This window comes from Podarcis cretensis (genome assembly GCF_951804945.1).
Source record: "Podarcis cretensis genome assembly, chromosome: 14".
Taxonomy (NCBI): Eukaryota; Metazoa; Chordata; class Lepidosauria; order Squamata; family Lacertidae; genus Podarcis; species Podarcis cretensis.
The window spans coordinates 2,499,619-2,511,102 of record NC_137183.1 but is presented as its reverse complement, the minus strand read 5'-3'; the positions used below and the strand labels follow the sequence as shown (position 1 = coordinate 2,511,102).

The 11,484-nt window shown below is 45.3% G+C and overlaps 1 protein-coding gene across 4 annotated transcripts; it reads left to right on the top strand.

Moving 5' to 3' along the window:
- Nucleotides 1-401: 401 nt before the first annotated feature.
- On the top strand, nucleotides 402-9,853 carry TM2D3 (TM2 domain containing 3; the record flags this gene model as incomplete). Of its 4 annotated transcripts, none has more annotated exons than XM_079953477.1 (6): nucleotides 402-498; nucleotides 2,156-2,251; nucleotides 4,419-4,576; nucleotides 6,454-6,628; nucleotides 7,641-7,716; nucleotides 9,032-9,853. In XM_079953477.1, 6 exons carry the CDS (start codon nucleotides 402-404, stop codon nucleotides 9,195-9,197), a joined length of 768 nt encoding a protein of 255 aa, XP_079809603.1. In that variant the 3' UTR covers nucleotides 9,198-9,853. The 4 variants fall into 4 exon arrangements, with proteins under 4 accessions (XP_079809603.1, XP_079809602.1, XP_079809601.1 ...); XM_079953476.1 differs by having other exon boundaries at nucleotides 4,404-4,576; XM_079953475.1 differs by having other exon boundaries at nucleotides 2,126-2,251.
- Nucleotides 9,854-11,484: the final 1,631 nt, after the last annotated feature.

Genomic DNA, 11,484 nt, shown 5'->3' with positions numbered 1-11,484 from the left:
CGCAGACAGGAGGTTTCTAAGGGATTTCTCCCCTGCTCCTTAGAGGACAGGAGGGCTATACTGTCAATGATAACTGGGTGCCTGGATGTGTCTTCTGGGTGTGTAGAGCATCTCTCAGTCTCAGAGTCATGGGTTGGAGCCCCACGTTGGGCATTGCATGGGGTCGGACTAGATGACCCCAGGGGTCTCTTCCAACTCTCCAGTCCTTGCCTTCTCTCCTCCTGGTCTGGCGCTCTGGCGCCTGCTGCTAAGACAGGCCACGCTGCTCCCGGCCTCGTGGTGGCAGCAGAGAGCACGGCCCGGCCTGCCCCGCGGGCTCTTGGGGCTCGCGCCTGCGTAGAGCGCAGCGAAGGCGGGGCGTTGGGGGGCGGAGCCGAGCGGAGTCCCCGGATGAGGCCAAGATGGCGGCGGCGGCGGCGGTGGCGGCGCTGCGGGCGCTGGAGAGGCTGTGCCGCGTCGCCCTCTTCCTCTCGCAGCTCTACGTCCTCTCCGGGCGGGGTGAGTGCCAGGCCGGGCCGCTTCACGCCGAAGAGGCGCTGGGGCTCCGGGGTGGCGGGGCCCTGGCCCTCTGCACGCGCTCAGGGGGCGGCCTCCCTCGCCGGGACGGAGGCCTGGCCCCGGGTCTCTCTCTCTCTCCGGGGGATGGTCCCGGGCTCTGCTGCGCTGGATCGCTTCCCCGGGGCAGAACAGCCTCTTCCAGCCTCGTGCCTGGGGCTGTGTGAGAAAACAGGTCTCTGCCCCCACAGGCTTACACTGGAGAAACTGGCATTGGGATGATGGGAGTGGGGCGGAGAAACAACCAAGAGAGGAGAGCGAAATGAAGTGGGGGGGGAGTAATGTTTTTATTTTGTTAATATATACCTGGGTTTTGTTACTTCAGGATATGGAGGCAGACGCAGTCTTTCTTGTGTTTGAGTATTATTACCTGGTCGCCATAGTTGACCAGGAATTGCATGCAGGGAGTGAGGGGGCTAATATACAAAGCTAGATTAAAGGATATGCCTCTGAATACCCCTTGCTGGGAACTGCGGTTGGGGAGAATGCTGTGCTCAGATCCTGTTTCCAGGCTTCCCATAGGCATCTGGTTCACCACTCCAAGAACAGGACGCTGGACCAGATGGGTCTTTCTTGTGACCCGTCAGGGCTCTTCTTACCTTATTCCCGAATCTGGTTATGTGGAACTGCAAACCTATTATATTCAAGTCAGTCTTTGGGGCTTCTCACTGCTATCCTTTGCTGTGATTGGCAGTGTTGCTTTAGGACAGGGGTAGGCAACCTAAGGCCCGGGGGCCGGATGCAGCCCAGTTGCCTTCTCAATCCAACCTGCGGATGGTCCAGGAATCAGCGTGTTTTTACATGAGTAGAATGTGTGCTTTTATTTAAAATGCATCTCTGGGTTATTTGTGGGGCCTGCCTGGTGTTTTTACATGAGTAGAATGTGTGCTTTTATTTAAAATGCATCTCTGGGTTATCCGTAGGGCATAGGAATTTGTTCATTATTATTTTTGCCCAAAATATAGTCCGGCCCCCCCACAAGGTCTGAGGAACGCCACAAGGTCTTATCCAGTCTTGCTACTGTAGGACTTTTTTAAACAAGTAATGTCCAGCACAGACAAACATCTCAGTTGTTGTGCTGTGCATCATTAAGAGGCCTTGAAAGATCTGAGACACCTGTTGTCAAAGGTGCAAATACCAGACAGTGTTTCTTCTCTCTCTTCTTCGCAATTCAGCACCTTAATTCAAAGTAGTGATGCTGTTGTGTAATTTAACTTACCGGCTCATGGGTCTGAACTACCCACACTTTTAAAATGCAAATTGAAATAAGTGTGGAAAGATCACAGTACTACTCCTTGGACTGGAGGTCCTGGGTTAGGGTGAGGAAGATGAGAAATACATTCTGAGGGACAGCACTATTACAGAGTAATAGTTCCCTGGGAAGAGAAAGTCACTCAGTACAGCGTTGGCAACTAGCCTCTAGAGGAGGAGTGTACTGAGCAATTCAAGCCACTTTATCTTACCAGCACCACTTTCTTTTGAACACACAAGGGATTTGAACCCAAGTCTGATGCTCTGGACCACACTGTTGCTTCCAAGTCGTAACTAAACCTGCTTTGAATCCTGTTAGTATTTTGTGTTTCTTTCCCCCCACCCCCAGGATCACTGAGCTTAGAACACTCTCATCCACAAGCTCAGCTGGCAAAGGTTGCAATAGTACCAACAAGCACACACATTCCAGTGTCTAAAGTATCAGGTATGTATTTTTTTTTTCCCATTCCGTCTTGTACTTCTTAGAATGAAAATGTATGTCTTTGTAAACCTTACTCTGCACAGATCTTTAGAGGTTTGTGAGATATATTTGCCTACAGAACAGCTTATTTCTGAAGGACTCTCCATCCCACTTCCTCCATGTAAACCCCCCCCCTAATTTCTAGAAACAAATTCTCAAATGTAAGAAATAGCTAGGAAATTAGGGCTTTACATTTGCTAATGAGAGAAGACACAGCGTTCTGTTATATCTTGATCCTTAAGATCATAGTATTTTGCAACTCAGAGTCTCTCTTGTGAACACTGCCCAAAGCTGCCACCAACAATCTGTTCCACATGGGCGTGTTCCACTTGCGCATACTATATAATGTGGCCCTTAATGGGAGGGAAATGGACTGTTTGGTCCCCTGTACAGGAAACAAAAACATAAGAAGAGCCCTGCTGGATCTGATCAAGGGTTCATCTAGTCCAGCATGCTGTTTCCCTCAGTGACCAACCAGATGCCTCTGGGACGCCCACAAGGAGGGCAGGAGGGCAGGAACCACTCCTGTTGTTGTTTCCCAAAAGCACTTACTCGGAGGCATTTCTAACACTAGAAGCAAAAGCTTTTTCTGTGGATAAAGCCCATTGAGTGGCTCAAGGAAACAAAAATAATTTTCTTGAACTTAAAAATGAAGGAGGTCTTTCATTTGGAAATAAAACAATTGTACCCTGCAGATAAAGAAGCTGTTGATTATCTCCTACTAAGAGCCAAAGAACACTAATGAAACTGAAAGGTGTTGCCACCAATTGAGCAAAAGAACCAGCATGAATTATTGTGAGCAGGTCTGAATAAATACTCATGCATGTGATTACAAATACTATTACCATATGGCATTGATAAATGCCAGAGTACTTTCTCTTTTCACTTTCCCTTGTGTGAGTCCATCCCTCTCCATGGATGCAGCTCCTATTTGTGTAGTAGCTATGGTTCTTAAATACGCTTCGTGTTTCAAAATGATAATCCAGTAATATTTCTCAATGCTTACCTGACTTTTTTGTTCGTTTGAGTATTAATATACTTAATTTGGATTTGATATCCCGCCTTTCACTCCCTTTAAGGAGTCTCAAAGCGGCTAACAATCTCCTTTCCCTTCCTCCCCCACAACAAACACTCTGTGAGGTGAGTGGGGCTGAGAGACTTCAAGGAAGTGTGACTGGCCCAAGGTCACCCAGCAGCTGCATGTGGAGGAGCGGAGACGCGAACCCGGTTCACCAGATTACGAGACTACTGCTCTTAACCACTACACCACACTGGCTCTCTGATGGGCACAGAACTGGGGACCTTTTGCATAACCCCAGCATTTTTCACAATTCAGATACATTTCTATGGGGAAAGTTATGGGTCACATTCAACTGAAAAGGCAATTGACTGACTCACAGGCTATATAGAATGAGCCAGTGTGGTGTAGTGGTTGAGAGCGGTAGTCTTGTAATCTGGGGAACCGGGTTCGCGTCTCCGCTCCTCCACATGCAGCTGCTGGGTGACCTTGGGCCAGTCACACTTCCTTGAAGTCTCTCAGCCCCACTCACCTCACAGAGTGTTTGTTGTGGTGGAGGAAGGGAAAGGAGATTGTTAGCTGCTTTGAGACTCCTTAAGGGGAGTGAAAGGTGGGATATCAAATCCAAACACTTCTTCTTCTTCTTCTTCATGCAAGGCTGGGAAAGACACCTGTCACTGTAGACCCTCCCAATATTGCTGGAGTACAGCTCTCAGCAACCCTGAACATTAGGCTTCCTGGTTGGGACTAATCAGGATTGGATTCCAACTATATTTAGAAGGCCACAGGGCATTCTAGTGTAGACAATACTGAGCTAGATGGTCTAAAGTTCTGGCTCAATTTAAGACAGTCTTATCTTTCTAATCCTAAAAATAACTTACATATAAGGGAGACCCATTAAATTCTTTGGGCCTTATAGTGGATCTTACTCCTGAGTAAACATGCATAGGCTGCACATTACTAAAATAAGTGAAATGTAAATTGAGCAGGTTAGGAAAAAGTAGTTGCTTAGGCATTTGTGTTCAGCAACCTAGGAATTTCAGATATTTTGTTCCCTAGCTTTTTTCTAGGGAATACTGAAACTTTTGTTCTCACTAGATTTTAATTCTTCAGAAGCCACAGCGACCCCATCGTATATGACCCAATGCCCTAGTAATGGACTGTGCAGCCGACTGCCTCCAGGATGTATGGACTGTGAAACAAATTGCTCTTGTATCTATGGCAAAACTGCTGTTTTTGAATGTAAAGCCAGATCCCAGGTCCACTGTGTTGTAAGTAGAATGCTTGTTCATTTGTAATATGAACGTGAATCTTGCGGAAATACTACACCTTACTTGTTTGAAGGAGAATAATTACTTTGTAAAATATGTAATTGAATAGATACCTTACTCCGGAGATGCTGGATATAGATGAAAGGGATTTTCTGTTGGGCCTAGACATTTGCTTTCTATCTGATAGGGGGAAGATTCAATTCTGTACTTTAATTACAGAGACCTCAGCTTGTGGTTAGCAGTAGGGTTTGGCTGCTATGACCCCTTATAACATTTCATATGTGCATTTATAGATTATTTTTTTCCCAAAAGACATATCCTGTTTTACAGACTCTTCCCAAAGCGATAAACAGTAAAAGCACCAGCAATCAAAACAAATACAGTTTCTGATCCAGTGCTGATAAAGACTAGAATAAAAATCTCTACTTCAAAGTTTTGTTGAAAGCAGAAGAAGGTTGTTAACAAGTGCTGAAAAGATTATATAGATGGTCTCAACCAGGTCAGCAGATCAATCGCAATCTGCTGGTAGATCCCAGTGAGGTTTTGGTAGATCTCTGGCTCCCTTTCCTTAGCGTTGCTAAAACTGACTCCTGCCTTGCCCCGCCCTCTATTGTTGTTTGATCTCTGGAAGGGAAGACGGAGCTTCCTCTGTGCTGCTGTTTTCATCCATAGCAATCTTTTTGTGAGTGACTTTACCCCTTTGTCCCCTGCCTTTAACCCCAGCCCCAAAGCAGGGCTTTCCTCCCTAAAAATAGCTCAACAACTTTGAGCTGAACCTCAAAAAAACGGGGGTAGTTTTTAATTCTGAAAGTAGATTGCAGCCTCTTGAGAGTTGGCCACCCCTGGTCTAAACCAATTGGGAGGTCCTTGGTGCATGACCTGCGATGGTCCAGCTGCCGCAGTCTAGAAATGGCCAAAGCTGTTAGAAGGCACTCCTGGCCACTAAGGTCACCTTAGTGACAGATGGATCCAGGAGACCCCCGGACAAGAAGCCCACTCCTTCAGAGGAAGTACATTCTCTACCCAAAGCAGGCAATTGACCAATTACACGGACTCAATAAGTGTTCACAAATTGTGCATTGGTCTTGTCAAGATTCAGACTCAGTCTGTTGGCTGCTATCCAGCCCACCACTGCACCCAGGCACTGACCCAGGGCTTGCACAGCCTCTGCTGATTCAGATGTTACGGCGAAAGAGAGCTGGGTTTATCAGTGTACTGATGACACCTTGCTCCATATCTCCTAATGACCACTCCTAATGGCTTCATATAGATGTTAAATAGCATTGGGGACTACATAGTGCACTGTGGCACCTCACAGCTCAAGAGCCTAGGGGCTGAGAAACACTATTAAATGCCGTCTGCTGGAACTGTCCCTGAAGAGGAGACCAGAGCAATGCCCCTGATACTCATTTCTTTCAGAGAGTATAGGCAGATGCCATGCTCCCTTGTATCAGAAGCAGGTGAGAGATCAAGCAGAAGCAGCCAGGTCCTTCCCTCAATAAGGGTCGTCCATTAGGGCACCCAAGGTAGAGTCAGTCACTAACCCAGATTGGAATGAGTCTAGACAATCAGTTTCCTCAAATAATGCATGCAGCTACACCAGTTGAGGGTGAACCTTCATGCACCTGTTGAAGTCTAATCCAGGAAAGCTTATGCTTCAGTATATTCCCACAGGACTTTTCTTTTTTGGCACATAACAGCTCATGTGTTTGACTTTGTGCTTGCTTAATTTAGTAAAAGTATCTAGAACTTAGGTGCTCGCAGCTTCCAAAAAATCAAGTGTATTTGGTGATTCTGTCACACTCCAGTAAGTCCTCTCTGGTTAACCTGTGTATTATTTCTGGAAGGGTGAGTTAAGATTTCTGATTCTCATGCAGGATGAGAAAAACAATCGCCCAGAAACTTTCACAATCAACATGACTTGCCAGCTTTGCTGGCAGCTCCCTCCATCAGATTATGTCTGTTCCAATCCTACAAACTGCAAAACGGTCTCTTGTCCACGAGAACGATATAGTGCCAATTGCACGGTGCGGGATCATATTCATTGTCTGGGTAAGCAATGCCTTAGTGTGGGTGTTTGATGTGGTGGGGAGAAGAAAGGCGTCTTTCTGAACAATATTATTCACTATTTCCAGAGCATCTTGTTCGGACCAAGAAAAAGTTTGGGATCTTAGGTTATGACTAAGCTGTGTGGTATCCAGCTTATTAAATGAAGTAATATGCATTGGTCTAGGCATAGATGTTCTAACCATCCCTGCCCATGCCCACCACTTTGGAGCAAGAGGGTATTGTAATGCAAATCACCAATCCCATTTTTCCTGGTAAAGGTTTTCTCTCTCACACCCCAGGGGGTTCCTATTGGCCCACAGTTATAGTAATATGATACCATGATGGTCATTTGGTGTTAGACAGTGTAGTAACCTTCCTAAAAGTTTCTGGTTATTAGATGATTGCTGGACCTTACTGCAATAAATAATCACAATCAACTTGTGCAGACACTAGGCAGAGGGAAAAGCCTCGCAGCTTATCAGTTATGTGTGTTGGCATCTAATTAGTGGTAAGTAGCTGTTGAGTGTAAGTAGCTTCCGTGCGCTGCTCTGGTTTGCCAGAAGCGGCTTAGTCATGCTGGCCACATGACCCAGAAGCTGTACGCTGGCTCCCTCAGCCAATAAAGCGAGATGAACGCCGCAACCCCAGAGTCAGTCACAACTGGACCTAATGGTCAGGGGTCCCTTTACCTTTACCTAGCTGTTGAAAATGATGGGTCATCCACCTCAACATGAAAAGGATTCTGATCCGGGATCTTGTCCTTATGACCAAAATTGATCAGTTATGAAAGTACCTCTTTGACCACACTTGAAATTCAACAAGAGATAAGATCTCTAAAAGGGGAAAGATGCAACACTGATAACAGATCAGCCTATATCACTCTTAAATCAGGGCTGTAAAGTATTTGTCACAGTTTTTGCAATAAGATCAATTAAGATAATTTCAAAGCACACACTGCAGCACTATTCCTGTTTGTGGTCTTGGCTTTATGATTTCAATGTCTGTTTATTTTAAGGTAACCGTACTTTCCTCAAGATGCTTTATTGTAACTGGACAGGAGGCTATAAATGGTCAACTGCCTTGGCTTTAAGGTAGGAATAGGATTACCTGCTTTCTAAATAAAATACCCGTATTTTTCGCTCTATAACATGCACCTGACCATAACACGCACGTAGTTTTTAGAGGAGGAAAACAAGAAAAAAAATATTCTAAACGAAACAGTGGATGTATGATTTTTGTGGTTCATGCTGTGGCCACAGACATGTGATCTGACAGTGAGTTTGGAGTAGCCCAATGCAAAAATCCTGAGGATCCATGTGGATCCATGCTTTGTAACCACGTTTTTGCACCACTGCGGCCCCAGGCAACAGTGGGTGCGTGATTTTTTTGGTGCAAGATGTAGCCATGGACATGCTATGTGATCTGATGGTGAATTTGGGGTGACCCAGTGCAAAAATCCTGAGGATCCATGTGGATCCGTGCTTTGTAACCACGTTTTAAGTGGGGAGGGAAGGAAAAGCACTCAAGGGACAAGGAGCACACATGGGGTGTGTGGAGAAGGATGCTGCTAATAATGAAGAAGAGGGGTATAAGAGGAGAAGGCTCCTCTCCACTGCCACTTTGCTCCTTTAAATCAAGCAGGCTCTGCTTTTCTCCCTCCTCCCTGCTCATCCCCGGCTTAGCCAGCTGAAAAACTTTGTTGCTATTTAGCGAGCTGAATGAGGAGGAGAGAGGGACAGAGAGCCTGCTTGCTTTAAAGGAACCAACCAGACAGGAGCCACTTACACTTGTGTAAGCGGCTCCTCTCCTCTCCCGCTTTGCTCCTTTAAAGAAGCAGGCTCTCTGTCCCTCTCTCCTCCCCACTCAGCGGCTCTTCTCCCGCTTTGCTGTTTCAAAGCGAGCCACGGAGGTAAGGAAGGGGAACCATGGATCCTCTGCTCACGACTGCAGCAGATCCCCCCGCCACCCATAGGCATTCCCTCCATAACATGCACAGACATATCCCCTTACTTTCTAGGAGGAAAAAAGTGAGTGTTATGGTGCAAAAAATACGGTACTTTCTTTTTTGGACTTGATGTTTGGTTAAGCTGGTCAAGGGAGCCTGGTTACTTTATTTTGTCTTCAGGCAGTTCTGAAGCATGCTGCCTGTCCTGAGTCTTGAAAGCAGAATGGGATGCTACCAGTATTTTGTGTTAAACTGTAAAAATAAGTGCAAAGTTTTCATTTAAAAAAAAAAATTATATCACTAGTAGGCTCATTTAAAGTAGATGATTTTTTAAGTCAGTGTTAATCAACTTCATTATGCTATTTGTCAGGTACAAATAATTTAAATGCTTTGCTGCTGGCATCAGTAATGGATGTCTGGATTTGGACAGCTTCTCAGACATAATTGTGTTGTATTTGCAGCATCACACTTGGCGGTTTTGGAGCTGATCGTTTCTACTTGGGCCAGTGGAGAGAAGGTCTGGGCAAACTTTTCAGCTTTGGAGGCCTGGGAATCTGGACTCTCATAGATGTACTGCTCATAGGCGTTGGTTATGTGGGCCCTGCTGACGGCTCACTTTACATCTAACCATCAATGCAAGAAACGTCAGAGATGGATTGCACTTGGAAACACACAAACACACCTAGGAGAACTTGTTCCATATTTCACATATATTTAATGTACAGCATCTGTACTTAGACTGCCTTTAACTTAAGGTGAAATAAATGAATGGATCATTGGATGATGGGTTTTTTCTGGAGTTTGTTTCCTTTTGGCTTTTTAAATGCACTTAATTTTTTTTCTATGAAAAAAGGTGTTTTAAGTTGTGCAGTTCTGCTCCTTGGACAGATGTAAACTAATTCACTACATGTCTAGCAAGTTCCCTTTTTATCATCAATTTTTATTAAATGTTTTCAACATAAAATACAATAAAAGCCAAACTAATCTAGAGGAGAGAAATAAGAAAAAAGGAAGAAAATAAAGAAGAGGAAGAAAAAGAGAGAAAGTATCTTTCTGTTACCCCCTGAGTAAATCCATTGAGCAGCAGATTTTAAATTTTTATTACATGTGTTTATCTCCTGCATTCAGTTTTTTATTTCCAAGAACGATACATGCAGTGTATGTGTTATTTTAACTTGATACTTTGGCTCCTGCAGGACTGAATGTTACATTGTTATTGCTAGATAACCTTAGAAGTTGAGTCTTCTAATATAATGACGGTAATAAAATTTTCTTTCACCACACATATTTCCTTGAATGCTTTTCCTTTTCCTAATGGGCTCACTTCCATGTACGGCACCTTTTTTACTACTGGAGCCATTGGTCTCATCTGCTCAACCCACCGTTTGTATAGTGGAGGGGCATACACCTGGACCTGAGAGCCAGCCTGGTGTAGTGGTGAAGAGCAGTGGACTCGTAATCTGGTGAACCGGATTCGCTTCCCCGCTCCACCACCTGCAGCTGCTGGGTGACCTTGGGCCAGTCACACTTCTCTGAAGTCTCTCAGCCCCACTCACCTCACAGAGTGTTTGTTGTGGGGGAGGAAGGGAAAGGAGAATATTAGCCGCCGTGAGACTCCTTCGGGTAGTGATAAAGCGGGATATCAAATCCAAACTCTTCTTCTTAAGCTGTACAGTGAAGCCTTTTACAGGTGAAACTCAAAAAATTAGAATATTGTGGAAAAGTTCATTTATTTCAGTAATTCAACTTAAAAGGTGAAACTAATATATGGGATAGACTCATGACATGCAAAGTGAGATATGTCAAGCCTTTATTTGTTATAATTGTGGTGCTTATGGCGTACATCACAATTGTAACAAATAAAGGCTTGACATATCTCACTTTGCATGTCATGAGTCTATCTCATATATTAGTTTCACCTTTTAAGTTGAATTACTGAAATAAATGAACTTTTCCACAATATTCTAATTTTTTGAGTTTCACCTGTATTTATAGCCCACCAGACGCCTGCCACAGCAATGCTGATCAAAGGTAGGGTGGTTGGGAGGCAAGTACCGTATAGAAAAGCAGACTTGGCTAGAGCCATTAAATTAACACAGAGACTTCTGCTGCTTTGTCCTCAGATATAAAACTTGGGAGGACCTAAAGTTAACATTATGACTCCCATACAGTGGTACCTTGGGTTACGAACTTAATTCGTTCCAGAGGTCCGTACTTAACCTGAAACTGTTCTTAACCTGAAGCACCACTTTAGCCGCCGGAGCGCGATTTCTGTTCTCATCCTGAAGCAAAGTTCTTAACCCGAGGTACTATTTCTGGGTTAGCAGAATCTGTAACCTGAAGCTTATGTAACCTGAGGTACCACTGTATCCTGTAAGAATAAGAATTGGTGGAGCAAAAACCTTCTAAGGCTGATGGGAGAAAGGGACGGAAGACTCCCATGTCTTTCACAATTGCACTTGCAGCTCTGTTCTCCCAGCCATTGGCGCTCCCTCGGCCTGAAAACTTGAGTGGGCCCTGCACCCCAGTATCAAATTCCACAGGCCTTAGCTCTCCCAGCCATTGCTGAGGACAGAGATTGCAGGCCTTTCCTCCTCTCATGCTGAGCACCAAAGCAGCAGCCCTGCCTGGCAACCTGTAAAGCCACGTGGATTCTCAGTTTTTGTGTGCAGTGATGATGCAGCAAACCTCTGGCCAAGAGCATCTGTGGGACTGACCCATATTTTGGTGCCATAGTCGCACAGCAAAGCGGATATGATATGTGAGCTGACAGTCCCTGCAAAAGAATGCAAATGCAAGAGGGTCCTTTTGCAGAATGGTCGCTTCTAGGCCCCGGCTCCTCTGGCGAGCCTGCCTTGGGACTGGGCGTGCGAGGCCGGGAGGCGGCGCTGCTGCTGCCCTCGCGGCGCCCGGA